The following is a 16642-nucleotide window of genomic DNA, read 5'->3' on the forward strand; positions in this document are numbered from 1 at the left end:
TCAAGTGATTCTCCTGCCTCAGTCTCCCAAGCAGCTGGGATTACAGGCACCCACCACAACGCCTGGCTACTTCTTGTATTTTTAGAAGAGACAGGGTTTTGCCATGTTGGCCAGGCTGGTCTCACACTCCTGAACTCAAGTGATCCGCCTGTCTCGGCCTCCCCAAGTGCTGGGATTACAGGCATGAGCCACCGCGCCCAGCCTAATACACATAAAGAATTTTTTTTCTTCGGCCGGGCGCGGTGGCTCACGCCGGTAATCCCAGCACTTTGGGAGGCCAAGGAGGGAGGATCACGAGGTCAGGAGCTGGAGACCATCCTGGCTAACACGGTGAAATCCCGTCTCTACTAAAAATACAAAGAATAGGCCGGGCGCGGTGGCTCAAGCCTGTAATCCCAGCACTTTGGGAGGCCGAGATGGGCGGATCACGAGGTCAAGAGATCGAGACCATCCTGGCTAACACGGTGAAACCCTGTCTCTACTAAAAATACAAAAACTAGCCGGGCAAGGTGGCGGGCGCCTGTAGTCCCAGCTACTCGGGAGGCTGAGGCAGGAGAATGGCGTAAACCCGGGAGGCGGAGCTTGCAGTGAGCTGAGATCTGGCCACTGCACTCCAGTCCGGGCGACAGAGCGAGACTCCGCCTCAAAAAAAAAAAAAAAAAAAAAAAATGAGCCGGGCGTGGTGGCGGCACCTGTAGTCCCAGCTACTCGGGAGGCTGAGGCAGGAGAATGGCGTGAACCCGGGAGGCAGAGCTTGTAGTGAGCTGAGATTGCGCCACTGCAGTCCAGGCTGGGTGACAGAAACTCTGTCTCCAAAAAAAAAAAAAAAAGGAATTTTTTTTCTCCAAAGAAGTTGATGTGACAGAAGAGGAAGCTCAGGACAGTGCTCATGGAGTAGGTCAGTGCTGCAGGAATCAGGCCTAGAGTACAGTCCATCCTGTGCACTGACCATATACTTAGAAATTTAGGATTTAAGTCTAAAAGAGTTCAGAATAAAATGACAGATGCAGCCCTTCAGAGAGGTAAAACTGTTCCAGGCCAACAATGTAAGTTTCTGTCATCAATGACTTTTCAAATCACACGTTAGGAATATTTCCATTTGTTAAAAATTTCTGAAATACTTCAATGGGATGGATTTGTTATCTCTGGAAATTAATTTAGTTATGTTTGAAGAAGATAACTAGGTAAGCCAAGCCAATGAAACAAATTCCTAGGAATAATGAGCACCTCCCTCCCTTGTTTTCTGGTAAATAATGCATTTTCTTCACTTGATAGAACGTTTTTCTACTATACAGATGAGCCAGACTACCCCCAATTACAATTTTAAAACTTTTTGCATCATAAAATGTAATAAATCAAATTAGGTGCTAAACATGTTTCCTTCTTAGTCTATACCAACAGTTAATATCTCTGGGGAGAGACCTAAATAAGCCTAGGCTAGTCAGAAATCCAGTTTAAATAAAAAACATTAAATAACTCCTCGAACATACCATAAGGTCTTTTCCCCTCCCATTTAAATAATTTTGCTGCATGTCTATAAAAATATCGTATCATCTTCAGGCATTTAATTTCAGAATGGTTTAGAATCAACAAATGCTACCTTACCTCTTTACCATTTAGGCTCAGAACATTCAAGGCAGAGCTTCCCTCCAAAAATGTAACCCACATTTTATCTTCTACAAATCTTTAAGGAAGAGAAAACCAATAAAAAACCATAATTAATATCATAGACATAACAAGCTCAGTGACGACTCCCACGATTACCGATTATTAACAAGGGCCCGCAGAGGCCAGGAAGTAAAAAGTAGAGGGAGTGCAGGTAGGGCTAGTGGTGACCTGGAGAGGGCACTCTTCCCCTAAAAACACTCCGATTTCTTTCAAATACTGTTAATGGAACAGCCACGAGAAATGGGTCTGTGCACCTCCATTTATGATCACTGCTAATCCAGTCCCATCCAATCCTCTATTTCACTGACAAGGCAAACAGAGAAAGATGTTAAGTGACTTGTTCAAAGTGACTCTATAAGGAGAATAAGTTACAGGGCTGGGATCCAAGTCTCCTGACCCCACAACCCTGTACTATGTATTTTCACTGTCTCAGTGACTTCCCTGAAGAAAATTTCCTATGACCAAAAAAGATGAGAGTTGTCAGTGAAAGAAAACAAAACCAGACTGGCCCCAAGAAGCCTTAGGTTGTGCTTCTTGTCTTTCGTCACTGACAAACATTTACTCTTTTGGGACTTCAATGGTCTTTGATAGGATTCCAAGTTTTCACTTTTGAAATAAAACTCTCAAGAGGAAAAATAAATAAATAAAAAGGACAGAACAAGTTCTGAAGAGGGTCACGGGTATGTAATTAAGTTATTATTCAAAAAAGAACAAATTATTTTATCAATCTTATTACAGAAATAATTTGGCAAGTTGAACCACAAGTTCAGAAATCTTTACAGATTTTTCCACAATGAGAGAGGGGAAAACATGTACACACACACACACACACACACACACACAATCACTTTCCCCCTAGTCCCCTGCTTAAACTAGGATTCCAAAGTATGAATTATGAATATTAAGAGGAAAAGGCCAAAAACAAAAGTATGCACAAGTACTTCACCCTGGTTAAAATCAAGGGCCGGGAGGGACTGGAACAGATTTCTACAATCCCGCAAATATGACCCAGGAAACAGATGCAATTTCTTTGGCATAAAGCTATATTGCAGGATGCTATTCTTTGAAATACACAGGGAGACCATTCTTACCTAACTACATGAAGGTATCTTTTTCAGATTGTTGACAATGGAGAATATCCCTCCTCCAAAGGTTATAATCACCACGGTAAGCATACATTTATGCCGCACCAGTCCCCTAAAACCCCAAACATTATTTATTCTTTGATAGGTACCAACACTTTTGTGGTCCTGGGTTAGGGCTAATATCTTTGTCCTTATTCTCAATCAGCAATGTGCTCCTTACACATTTCTAACTTTAACAAGGGATTCTGGTTCTTATATCTATTGATTTATGTAAGTTCTTTTGGAAGCTGTATTTTCTTCCTGCTTTCACCCACTACGGTAAAAGCTTCTAGACTTTTCCTTCAATTAATGTAAGCATCTATATGTATTTAAACTTATCCCATACACATTTCCAGGGAACCTCTTATTTAAAAATAAAGGGGTTTTACAGAGTTTACTCACTCCTTAATGGCTTAGTCTAGACTAAAAGGTAATAACCAGTTTCTTCTCACTGCTTATAGAGATCCTCTCTTGTTGACTTTCAGTGTCTGCTTTTTCTCTTCCAACTTAGTCATCTTGGGGTTTAACAACCAGAATATTCCAGGTTGGAGACACCTCATGGTTTTATAATGTTAGGTTAATGCCTTAGTTTCTTACCAATACTTTTCCTAATGATGACAAACATTTGGGGGAAACCTTCTCGCTTCAATTTAACAAGATCTTTAGAGGCTGGGTTATAAAGACAAGTCCCTTTCCTGTATCAGAGTCTTTCATCCTTTATACAGTTTGGATTCTTTGTAGCTCAGTGCAGTATTTCACATTTGCTCAGGAAGACATTTTTCTGCTACTTTGCTGCCCACTCACACAGTCTACATGATGCTTCTGGTGGTTTGGCATTTCTGTACTTGGCAAAGTATACTGTCATCTGTACACTTACAGATTTCACTGTGTACTTTCTAGAACCTTAAGATTTTTTAAATGTTTTGTTGTAATTTGAAAGCTTTGGGATAGATCTTTGTCAAAAGATTTGAGCAAAGTCTAAACACAATTTCTTCTCCATTTGTTCATTTACTCTCTGAAAAGACTTGAGGAGTCTTTGATTTTCACTCTCTAGAAGCCATACCATCTTAATTCTGTGGACTACGCCCTTTAGGATCTGGGGGTGTCATTACACAGATGCTGACCTTCCCTACTAGATTACAAGCAGAAGTTGTATCTTCAATTTCTCCTCTGCTCTTCTACAGCAACTAGTATAGAGATCTGCCCACCAAATATCTATAAAACATACCTAACTAAGCAAATGAATGGTATTTAAAGGGATTTAATGGTACCTCTTTCCCTATGAAATTCAAACACATGCACACATGCACATAATTCAGTCTCAAAACTGCTGTATAGTTGGAAGAGAAAGTTTTTAAAACAACAAAAGAGGCATCTGGTTCTGCAAAAGGCAGATGGCTAAGTCAATAAGGGAAACCAAGACTGGAAGGGAATGACTCCTGACTATTCATCACATCTCTGTTTGTTAGAAATTAAACATACTTAAAATTACTCAAATTTTTTTAACTGAGGCAGGGAGGGAGTCACTGTTACTTCTCCTTAAAACAAACAAACAAAAAATAGCAAACACGGCTTCATTTTGTTATAGGGTTTTGTTACATGTTCTATTGTGTAGGAATCATGAGAGTTCATATCTGAAATTGCATCTATTTTTGTTTTCAATTGTTCACATAAAGTTTCACTATTTAGCTGGATGTGGGGGCTCATGCCTGTAGTCCCAGCACTTTGTGGGGCTGAGCTGGGCAGATCGCTTATGGCCAGGGGTTTGAGACCAGCTTGGGCATCATGGTGAAACCCTGCCTCTACCAAAAAAAACACAAAAAAAAACCAAACAAAAAAAACCTACAAAACTTAGCCAGGCATGGTGGTGTGCACTTGTAGATCTAGCTATTTGGGAGGCTGAGGCGGGAGAACTGCTTGAGCCCATGTGGTTGGGGCTGCAGTGAGACATGAACACATGACTGCATTCCAGCCTGGGCGACTGGGTGAGACCCTGTCTTAAAAAAAAAGTTTCATGGCCGGGCGCAGTGGCTCACGCCTGTAATCCCAGTACTTTGGGAGGCTGAGGTGGGTGGATCACGAGGTCAGGAGATCGAGACCATCCTGGCTGACATGGTGAAACCCCGTCTCCACTAAAAAATACAAAAAATTAGCCGGGCGTGGTGGCGGGTGCCTGTAGTCCCAGCTACTCGGGAGGCTGAGGCAGGAGAAGGGTGTGAACCTGGGAGGCAGAGCTTGCAGTGAGCGGAGATCGCGCCATTGTACTTCAACCTAGGTGACAGAGCCAGACTTTGTCTCAAAAAAAAAAGTTTTGCTATTCATTTAAGCTTTCTAAGTAGAGAATTCAGTTATAAAACCTATAGAATAATATCCACAGTATGACTTTTCTTTAGTTTGGAAATAAAAATACTCATATACTAAACACTAAATAAGGTGATATCTTTCTTTTTTAAAATTCTCTCCTTCCCCAAATAAGGTGATTTCTATATAGAAATGATTGTTTATGAATCACGAGCTACTTTTGCATAATAAACATCTTACCTTATAAGTATAACTTCACCAAAACTTGCAAACTGCTGCAGAAGCTCATCAATCAAGGCATCATCAAAAAAATTATTTTCTGGTAAAGAACTTTTGATTGAGACCAATACCGTACCATCTGGTGGACCCTGAACTGCAATTACTTCTTTATAAATGTTTTGCCTCTCTTCTGCTTCAACTTCAAATATATCTATATCAATCAGGGCAACGACAGGCCTTAAGGCATAAAGGAAGATAGATGTATTAGAAATGTTTTTAAAAGGGTGTATTTCAAACACATTTCAAACACCATTAGAAAAACTGAGACTGCTTAAACCTATGGTCAGAAGTCTTCAGCTCAGCTCTTCCATAGTGCAGCAAAGTGCCTGGAGTCCACGTGTACAGGATTTTGCTTTCATCTTGAAAACTAGCATTTAGAAGATCTAGATCTTCAGCTGCAGTCAGAAGAAAAGAAAACACAAGAGAAGCTGTATGAGCAGGACAGATTGTGTAGAGCAAAGAGGCATTCTCCTTCCTTTCGTGAGCTTCAGTGGTTTGAGGCTGGAATGCCAGAAACACCTGGTAATAGGCAGGCAGTCTAAATACCTTTAAATTCGAAAGGCTTTTGGTAAAGTTATCTTTTTATTCTTTATGTAGTAAAAATTAAGATATGGCTTTACTTCTGAGATTACTTAAAGGACTGTGAGTAAACAGTGTTTCATAAACAAGTCAAGAGACAAGTGGCAGTCCAAAACATATGCAAACCACTAAAGTTAGTTTAGTTAAAAACCCAAATTAGCGTCAATTAAAAATTTCACAGAAATATTTCCTTGCTTCTCTTGACATGAAATTATATGAAAATAGGCTGAAAAATTAAATAAGTTATTATAAACAGATTTGAGAATATTTTTAAAAATCTAATATTTATTTATTCTATTCTAGATAATGTTTCTTGAAAAACAATGTTCTTCTCATTTGATATTATATCATTCCCTGCTTCCTCATAAGTTTACATTAGTTCATTTAAATAAAGAAGTCCATTTCCCAACCTGATCTATCAAAAGGCCATTTCCTCCTTCTCCAAAGGACACGGTCTGTCCATGCAGGGGTGCGGCACTTTTCACTGGTGTCATAGTCGTCAGAAAACAAGTCATACTTATATGTCGGAGCAAAGGTTACCTTTCCTTCTAAAAATCCTCTAAAAATCTAAAATAAACATATACAAAATAAGTCATTCCCAAATAGCAACAAGTTCTGTTTTCATTCAGGCAGCCATCCATTAAATGTCTACTATATGCTGGATCTTCTCAGAAGAAATCTGTATGCGTCTGACGAACACTTCTAGTTGAATGGAACAAAGCTTAGAAAAATAACCTGAGACTTGCCTTTTTCATACTGATAGGGATAGGAGGCAGCGAAATTCTGGGCAGAAGTGGGTGTGTCCCCAGCAAGGGCTCTACCCTCAAGCCAAAAAGCCTGTTACCAGAGCCCCACGTGAGAACTTATATCCCTGTTTTCCCGCTCAAATGTTGCTTTTTTCAAAACCGCCCATGGCCTGCCTTGCCCCCAATCCTGTGCCCATAAAAACCCCAGGCTCAGCTGGCAGAGAGAGAAGCAGCTGGATGTCAGAGAGAAGCAGCTTGCCTTCAAAGGGACAGCTTGGTAGCATAGTTTTGGAGAGGAGTCTGGCCATGTGATGGCTGGACTTCAGGGGAAGATTATTTATTGCTTTGTCCCCTTTTCAGCTCCCCTTCCCACCAAGAGCCATTTTCATTGGCAATAAAATCCCCCACATTTACCATCTTCAATTTGTTCATGCGACCTCATTCCTCCTGGACGCCACACAAGAACTCGGGTGCCATGAGTGTGGGCGCATAAGGCTGTTGCACTGACCCTCTACTAAGCTGTTAACACTTAAGCCATCTGCAGGTGGCAAAGCTAAAATGGCACTGTAACACTTCCTCTGGGGCTTCAGCGGTTGCAGGCACCCTCCTTAGATGCTGCCTCGGGGCTGGCACAAAGTTCCCTCTTGCCGGTGCCCAAAAGCGCTCACCCCAGCTCCTGCACTCACTCACCAGAACTCCCCCTCCCACAGGGGTGGAGCGCAGCGGGTCAAGTGAACGGAGTTCGTCCCGTCAGTGTCCATGCACTCCAGTTCCCACTTGCGAAGGGGTCAGGGAAATATCCTGCTTCAATACCACTTGTTTGACATTCGATTAAACTAACTACATGAATAAGGGAATTCTGCCCAATCTTTGAGCTATATGAGACATTTGGAACTGTAAATGGGATTTTGGAAACATCTAGCCTGATATCTTATTCTCAAATGAGGTGCTGAGGCCTGAAAAGGTAACATGGTGCCCGAAGTGTTAGAATTCAGGTCTGGGGATTACCAGGCACCATACCAGATGGCCACTGATCCTTTTACCTAAAACATATATATATTTAATAAATTCTTCCCAAATTTTGTGGTCATAAGCTTTAAGAAGTGTTTCAAAAGTCAGATGACATAAACGAAAGAAAAGTCAATCACCACAAAACTTAACCCCCCCAAAAAAACAGCCCTAAAGACTGATTCTAAACTATTACCAAGGAAAAAAAAGTTTATTGTTCTATTTGAAAGGGAATCTTATAGATACATATTTTTCTTTATGGGAATTATTATAGGTTTTCTCTTTCTTATTTTTATTACTTTTAAGGGAGGACACCAACCCTCATATTGTCTTATGCCCAATTTCTGCCTCCAAAGAAAGAAGAAGTAAAAACTAAAAGGCAGAAATGGAAGCCACAGGCAGACAGCCTGGCACCACGGGCCCTGGGCCTGGTAGTTAAAAACCCCTGACCTAACTGCTTGTGTTATCTATAGATTCCAGGCATTGTATGGAAAAGCATCATGCAAATCCCTGTCTTGTTCTGTTCCGTTCATCAGGGCATGCAGCCCCCGGTCACATACCCCCTGCTTGCTCAATGTATCATGACCCTATCACGCAGACCCCCTTGGAGTTGTAAGCCCTTAAAAGGGACAGGAATTGCTCACTCGGGGAGCTTGGTTTTTGGAGACGTGAGTCCACTGACGCTCCCAGCTGAATAAAACCCTTTCCTTCTACAGCTCGGTGTCTGAGGGGTTCTTGTCTGAGGCTCGTGCTGCTCCATTTCTTGGTTCCCTGACCAGGAAGCGAGGTGATTAACGGACCAGGACGCGAGGTGATTAATGGACCAGGAAGCGAGGTGATTAACGGACGGTAGAGGCAGCCCCTTAGGTGGCTTAGGCCTGCCCTGTGGAGCATCCCTGTGGGGGATTCTGGTCAGCTTGAGTGACGCGGATCCTGAGAGCACTCCCGGGTAGGTAACTGCCCCAGTGGAACGCCTCACCAGAGCAGTGCGTGGCAGGTCCCCATGAGTTAAAGGAAAAACTTAGTTGGCCCCAGCCCTAGGACTACCAGATTTGACAAAGCCCTTTACACTCTATGTGTCAGAAAGATAAAAAATGGCAGTTGGAGTTTTAAGCCAGACTGTGTGGCTCTGGCCAAGGCCAGTGGCCTACCTTTCAAAACTAGATGGGGTTTCCAAAGGCTGGCCCCCATGTCTAAGGGCCCTGGCGGCAACGGCCCTGTGAGCACAAGAAGCAGATAAACTAACCCTTGGGCAAAACCTGAATATAAAGGCCTCCCTCCCATGCTGTGATAACTTTGATGAATACCAAAGGACATCACTGGCTAACAAATGCTAGATTAACCAAGTACCAAAGCTTGCTATGTGAAAATCCACGCATAACCACCGAAGACTGTAACACCCTAAATTCCACCACCCTGCTCCCAGTATCAGAGAGCCCGGTCAAGCATAACTGTGTAGAAGTGTTGGACTCAGTTTATTCTAGCAGACCTGACCTTTGGGACCAGCCATGGGCATCAGTAGACTGGGAGTTATACATGGACGGGAGCAGCTTCATCAACCCAAGGAGAAAGATGTGCAGGATATGCGATGGTAACTTTGAATGCTGTCACTGAAGCGAAACCATAGGCACAGGGCACTTCAGTCCAGAAGGCTGAGCTCACTGCTTTAACTTGGGCTCTACAACTCAGTGAAGGTAAGACTATTAACATCTACACTGACTCTCGATATGCCTTTCGCACCGTCCAAGTGCATGGAGCATTATTTAAGGAAAGGGGCCTGTTAAACTCTGGGGGAAAGGACATAAAATATCAACAAGAAATTCTACAATTATTAGAGACAGTGTGGAAACCTCAGAAGGTGGCAGTCATGCACTGCAGGGGACACCAATGAGCCTCCACCTCAGTGGCCTTAGGAAACTCCCAAGCTGACTCAAAAACTCGAAATGCAGCATCTACCCTTTACCGTGCATCAGTAGCAGCCCCCTTACTCCCTCAAACACCTGACCTGGTACCTACCTATTCTAAGAAAGAAAAAGACTTTTTCCACACAGAAGTGGGGCAAGTAATAAAAGAAGGATGGATCAGACTGCCAGATGGGAAGGTAGCTGTGCCGCAGTTGCTGACAGCCACAGTTGTACTGGCCATGCATGAAACCACTCATCTAGGTCAAGACTCACTTGAAAAGTTGTTAGGCCGGTACTTCTACATCTCACACTTGCCAGCCCTTGCCAAAACAGTAGGACAATGGCACGTTACTTGCCGACAGCACAATGCGAGGCAAGCCGCCACTGTTCCGCCCAGCATACAAGCTTATGGAGCGGCTCCTTTTGAGGATCTTCAGGTGGATTTCACAGAAATGCCGAAATGTGGAGGTAACAAGTATTTGCTGGTTCTTGTGTGTACTTACTCTGGGTGGGTGGAGGCTTATCCAACACAAACTGAAAAGGCCTACAAAGTAACCTGTGTGCTTCTCCGAGATCTTATTCCTAGGTTTGGACTGCCCTTACAAATCAGCTCACATAACGGGTCAGCGTTTGTGGCTGACTTGGTACAGAAGACAGCAAAGGCATTAGGAATCACTTGGAAGCTACATGCCGCCTACCGACCTCAGAGTTCCGGAAAGGTGGAGCGAATGAATCAGACTATCAAAAATAGTTTAGGGAAAGTATGTCAGGAAACAGGATTAAAATGGACACAGGCCCTTCCTATGGTATTGTTTAAAATTAGATGCACCCCTTCTAAGAAAACAGGATACTCCCCTTATGAAATACTGTATTGGCTGGGCACGGTGGCTCATGCCTGTAATCCCAGCACTTCCGGAGGCCGAGGCAGGCAGATCATGAGGTCAGGAGATTGAGACCATCCTGGCTAACATGGTGAAACCCCGTCTCTACTAAAAAAAAATACAAAAAATTAGCTGGGTGTGGTGGCGGGCGCCTGTAGTCCCAGCTACTTGGGAGGCTGAGGCAGGAGAATGGTGTGAACCCGGGGGTGGGGCAGAACTTGCAGTGAGCCGAGATCGTGCCACTGCACTCCAGCCTGGGCAACAGAGCAAGATTCTGCCTAAAAAAAAAAAAAAAAAAAAAGAAATACTGTATCATAGGCCTCCTCCTATACTAGGGGGACTTCCAGGCACTCCCCGAGTTAGGTGAAATTGAGTTACAGTGACAGCTACAGGCTTTGGGAAAAATTACACAAACAATCTCAACTTGGGTAAATGAGAGGGGTTCTGTCAGCTTATTCTCCTCAGTTCACCCTTTCTCTCCAGGTGATGGCATGTGGATCAAGGACTGGAACGTAGCCCCTTTGCGGCCACGGTGGAAAAGACCTCACACCGTCATCCTGACCACCCCCACGGCTGTAAAGCAGAAGAAATCCCAGACTGGATCCACCACAGCCATGTGAAACCTGCAGCTGCTGAAATTTGGGAGGCAAAACCAAGCCCGGACAACCCCTGCAAAGTGACTCTAAGGAGGATGACAAGCCCTGCTCCAGTCACACCCAGAAGCTGACTGGTCTACGCACAGCCGAAGCTGAGGAGAATCATTGTGGGACTCATTTTCCTTATAATTTGGACTTGTATGGTAAAAACTTCCACTGATTTTCCCCGCATGGAGGACTGCTCTCGGTATATATACATCAGGTTACTGAGGTAGGGCAACAAGTTAAAACAATCTTTCTGTTCTATATAGTTACTATGAATGCCTAGGAATTTTAAAAGGAACATGTTTATATAATGACACTCAGTACAAGGTATGCAGCCCAGGAAACAACCGACCAGATGTGTGTTATGACCCCTCTGAGCCTCCCATGTCCACAGTTTTTGAAGTAAGATTAAGGACTGAAGACTGGTGGGGACTCGTAAATGATACAAGTAAAGTATTAGCCAGAACAGAAGCAAAAGGGGTGCCCAAACACATAATCTTGAAATTTGATGCCTGTGCTGTCATTAATAGCAGTAAGTTAGGAATGGGTGTGGCTCTTTTGATTGGGAAAAAGGCTATATAACTGAAAATAAGTACATTTGTCATGAATTAGGACTATGTGGAAAGGAATGTGGATACTGGTCTTGTGTCATTTGAGCCACTTGGATAAAAAACGAAAAGGATCCAGTACACTTTCAGAAAGGAAAAAGTGGCCCTTCCTGTATTAAGGGACAATGTAACCCCTTAGAGCTAGTAATAACCAATCCCCTTGATCCTTGCTGGAAAAAAGGGGAGCGTGTGATCTTAGGAATCGATGGGGCCTGACTGGACCCTTGAGTAAATATCTTAGTTCTAGGAGAAGTTTACAAATGCTCTCTTGAGCCAGTGCTTCAGACTTTCTATGATGAACTAAATGTGCCAGTACCAGAAATTCCAGGAAAAACAAGAAATTTGTTTTTGCAATTAGCCGAGCATGTAGCCCAGTCTCTCAATGTCACTTCATGTTATGTATATGGAGGAACTGTAATGGGAGATCAATGGCCATGGGAAGCCTACAGACCCAGTTCCTGATGAACTCCTGGTGCAAAAGAATCACCCTGATAATTTCTGGGTCCTAAAAACCCCAATTATTGGACAATATTGTATAGCTACAGAAGGAAAAGAATTCACTCACCCCATAGAACAACTTAGTTGTCTGGGATAGAAACTGTATAATGGTACCACAAAAACAGTCACTTGGTGGAGTTCAAATCACACAGAAGGAATCCATTTAGTAAATTCCCAAAGTTGCAAACCGTGTGGAGCCACCCGGAGTCCCGCGGAACTGGACAGCCCCCACTGGATTAAACTGGATATGTGGGCATAGAGCTTACGCCAAATGACCGGACCAGTGGGCAGGCAGTTGTGTTGGCACTATTAAACCATCTTTCTTCCTACTGCCCATAAAGAAAGGCGAACTCCTGGGCTTCCCTGTCTATGCTTCCCACAAAAAGAGAAGCATAGCTATAGGAAATTGGAAAGATGATAAATGGCCCCCTGAGAGAATCATACAATATTACGGGCCTGCTACTTGGCCACAAGATGGCTCAGGGGGATACCATTTACATGCTCAACCGAATCATACAGTTATAAGCTGTCTTAGAAATAATCACTAATAAAACCTGCAGAGCCTTGACTATTCTGGCCCGGCAAGAAACTCAGATAAGAAATGCTATCTATCAAAATAGATTGGCTCTCAACTACTTGCTAGCAGCTGAAGGAGGGGGTCTGTGGGAAATTTAACCTTACTAATTGCTGTCTACACATAGATGATCAAGGGCAAGTAGTTGAAGACATAGTTAGAGATATGATAAAACTGGCACATGTGCCTGTGCAAGTGTGGCATGGATTAGATCCTGGGGTCATGCTTGGAAAACGGTTCCCAGCAATAGGAGGATTGAAAACTCTTATAATAAGAATTACAATAGTAATAGGAACCTGTTTACTGCTCCCTTGTTTGCTACCTGTACTTCTTCAAATGTTAAAAAGCTTCATTGCTACCTTAGTTCACCAAAATGCTTCAGCACAAGTGTACTATATGAATCACTATCAATCTGTCTTGCAAGACGACATGGGTAGTGAAGATGAAAGTGAGAACTCCCACTAATGAGTGAAGTTCTCAAAGAGGGGAATAAGGGAGGTGAGCACCCCTCATACTGTCTTATGCCCAATTTCTGCCTCCAAAGAAAGAAGAAGTAAAAACTAAAAGGCAGAAATGGAAGCCACAGGCAGACAGCCCAGCACCAAGCTCTGGGCCTGGTAGTTAAAAATTAACCACTGACCTACCCACTTGTGTTATCTATAGATTTCAGACATTGCATAGAAAAGCATCATGAAAATCCTTGTCCTGTTCCATTCCATTCTGACCAGTGCATGCAGGCCCCGGTCACGTACCCCCTGCTTGCTCAATCGATCACGACCCTCTCACATGGACCCCCTTAGAGTTGTAAGCCCTTAAAAAGGACAGGAATTGCTCACTCGGGGAGTTCAGTTTTTCGAGACATGAGTCCACTGATGCTCCCAGCTGAATAAAGCCCTTTCCTTCTACAACTCGGTGTCTGAGGGGTTCTTGTCTGCATGCAGCTCATCCTGCTACACTTTAAGGAAAGATAATTCTATTATCTATTTACCTACCCATACATATTTAAATATAAAAAGACCCCAAGAAAATTTTAAAACATCTTGATTTAAAAAGGCATGTTTCATGACCCAAAATCTTAATGCAAGTATCTTCTCAAGTATGGATATACCTGTCCAGCATTTTTCTGATTGATAAGTTGATCTCCTGCTATAAGAGAATCCCAATTTTGCTGTCTTATGAGCTCTTTAACTTCTTCATTAGGGAGATCGATTCGATAGTTGAAATCACCACACCAAAATACATAGTCATGGGAAAACAGCATCCTTCCCTGAAAGCAATGAGATAGAATTTTAATTCAAAACAATCAATGTTCAAAAATGTTTTACAACTGTTTCTTTGCCTGAGATATGCTTGTCTCCTCCCATGTCCTGTTTCTTTAATCCAACAGTAATAACAAATGTGAAAGGAAAATCAATCTCAGGACCCCAAAATCACTAAGCCCAGAGAAAAATCAAGCCAGGAACTATGACAGGTAAACCTGCCTCCCATTTTATTCCTAAATAAGATAGCTCCAAAGATAAGAAGCTACATACTCCCTCACAATTTGCCCACAGGAAATTCCTTGTGGACAAAGTACAGACAGAACTCAAAGTCATGCCTCTGAGACTCACCTGAGACAAATGCACATCTGACTGCTTCCTCTGCCCTATTGTTTATGTAAAAATTCAGATTCACTGAGCCAGACTAAATTATGTATTCAGTGGAAGGCTGATCTAGGACTTAAAAGAATGCAACCTTTTTGCCTCTTATCTACTTCTAACCTGGAAGCCCTGACTTCGAGTTGTCCTGCCTTACCAGACCGAACCAGTGTACATCATACACATATTGACTGATGTCTCAGGTCTCCCTAAAATGTATAAAAGCAAACTGTGCCCCTGACCACCTTGGGCACATGTCATTCTGAATTCTGGAGGCTACATCACGGCCACGTCCTTAACCTTGGCAAAATAAACTTTCCAAATTGACTGAGACCTGTCTCAGATATTTTGGGTTAATACACATGAAATATCTATTTAGGTGAATATTCTTAATGTTTCTAGGAACTATCTTAAATTTTCAAAAACACTGATGTAGAATTTGGGGCAAATTAAAATACATTTCAAAGCTTTATCTTCAAGAACAAGCAGCAAGAGCTTACCATAGGAAAACTCAATTTTCGTGCTATTTCTACAAAATCTTCATTTCTTTCTTTGACTTGTGACTGCCCTGCAGCAAAGTGGCTACAGACAAAGCAAAGGCTGGTTGTATGGAAGAGCATTCGGATTGCAACTGCTCCCTTGTTTCCAGCTGCACCTCCCATTCCAGTCTTCACAGTATCAACTGCAACATCCCTTTGAAACAAAGAATTCTAAATCGCAGATTTGAAATTTCAAGAGTTCCATGTGCATAGGAAATTAGGAATATACATAATCATATAAGTACACATGGTAGGGTACTTTGAGGGCAAGCCTTTGAAACAGTACAGTGAAGCTATTAGTGAGTCTTTAATCAAAACCCCCAAAACCCCATTTTAAAACAAGAACTATGGATAGTTTTTGTTTGAAGAACTGAAACAATAAACATTCTAGGCTTTTCTTGTTATGTAATGGTAGGAAGTAGCCTTAGAGGAGTGTTCTGTTTACTGACCTGATAAAAGGAGCATGCTGTGGTCTGATAAAAACAAACAAACAGACGCCCACCAACTGTTCAGAAGCCAGCAGCACATACTTGTTGTCTCTGGAGATTGTCTTCTGAAGTTCTACAGCCCAGAGCTTCTGATTTGTTGTGCTACAAGAAAATATTAGAAAGAGAATTTTTAAAAAATATAATTGACAGTAGCCTCTTTTATGACAATTGTCAATTATACCTTTATCTACCCAAATTTCCTAAGACTCTGAAGGAAGCTTAGGCTGTTTTTGTTTCCTTTAAAAAGGAAAATCTACAATTTAGCCAAAAGAAAACCACATTTCAAAATCTAATTTATTACTTCTTTACAAAGAAAATATAAAGACATTAAATGACTACTCACTGGGTGAGTAAACTCAAACTTATACATTTTACTTTTTCCTTAAGTATTCATTAAGATAACAGAGAAGTACAGTACTATCTGTGGGAGATTGGTTTCAGGACCTCCCGTGGACACTAAAATCCAAGGATACTCAAGTCCCTTATATAAAATGGAGTAATACTTGTACATGTACATCTCTCTTATACTTTAAATCACCTCTAGATTACCTATAATACCTAATACAATGTAATGCTATGTAATTAGTTATTGTATTGTTTAGGGAATAATGATACAAAAAAGTCTGTAAGTAAAAAAGACAAAAAAAAGTCTGCACATGTTCAGTACAGACATAATTTAAAAAAATATTTAATATTTTGATGAGCTGAATCCAAAGATGTGAGACCCAAGGATACGGACAGCTAACTATATGTGCTTCCAAATACATTTCCCCACTTTTTAAAATTTAAAATTTTTCTAAATTATAATTCATGTCTTTTTAAAAAATCTTGCTATGGGAAATTAGAAGACATAATCATTAAACAAACCACTATATACCCATTTCGAAATTACCAACATTTTGCCAATCTGTTTTCTTCCATCCTCTTTACCTTATCACATTTAAATATTAACAATTCCTTATTATCATCTAATATTTTATACATACAGTTACCCATTTATAAAAAAAAATCTTCTAACAGTTGGTTTGTTTCTTTAAAAAGGGTCCAAACAAGGTCCACGTATTGCATTTGCTGGTCATGTCTCCTAACCTCTCTTTTTTTCTTGAGATGGGGTCTCACTCTGTCACCCAGAGCTGGAGTGCTGTGGCGGGATGTCGGTTCACTGCA

General features: G+C 41.8%; 1 protein-coding gene across 18 annotated transcripts in view; it reads right to left on the reverse strand.

Moving 5' to 3' along the window:
* Positions 1 to 16642, reverse strand: part of SYNJ1 (synaptojanin 1) — a 103837-nt gene that overhangs the window by 24473 nt on the left and 62722 nt on the right. For all 18 annotated transcript variants that reach the window (XM_033232321.1, XM_033232335.1, XM_033232330.1 and 15 more), the window contains 7 exons: positions 15437 to 15577; positions 14949 to 15141; positions 13920 to 14078; positions 6362 to 6518; positions 5650 to 5767; positions 5334 to 5549; positions 1606 to 1684 (listed from right to left, as the gene is read on the reverse strand). In XM_033232321.1, coding sequence (XP_033088212.1) covers positions 1606 to 1684; positions 5334 to 5549; positions 5650 to 5767; positions 6362 to 6518; positions 13920 to 14078; positions 14949 to 15141; positions 15437 to 15577 — 1063 coding nt within the window. The remainder of the gene's footprint in view (positions 1 to 1605; positions 1685 to 5333; positions 5550 to 5649; positions 5768 to 6361; positions 6519 to 13919; positions 14079 to 14948; positions 15142 to 15436; positions 15578 to 16642) is intronic.

Source organism: Trachypithecus francoisi, unplaced genomic scaffold, assembly GCF_009764315.1.
Source record: "Trachypithecus francoisi isolate TF-2019V2 unplaced genomic scaffold, Tfra_2.0 Lachesis_group14, whole genome shotgun sequence".
NCBI lineage: Eukaryota > Metazoa > Chordata > Mammalia > Primates > Cercopithecidae > Trachypithecus > Trachypithecus francoisi.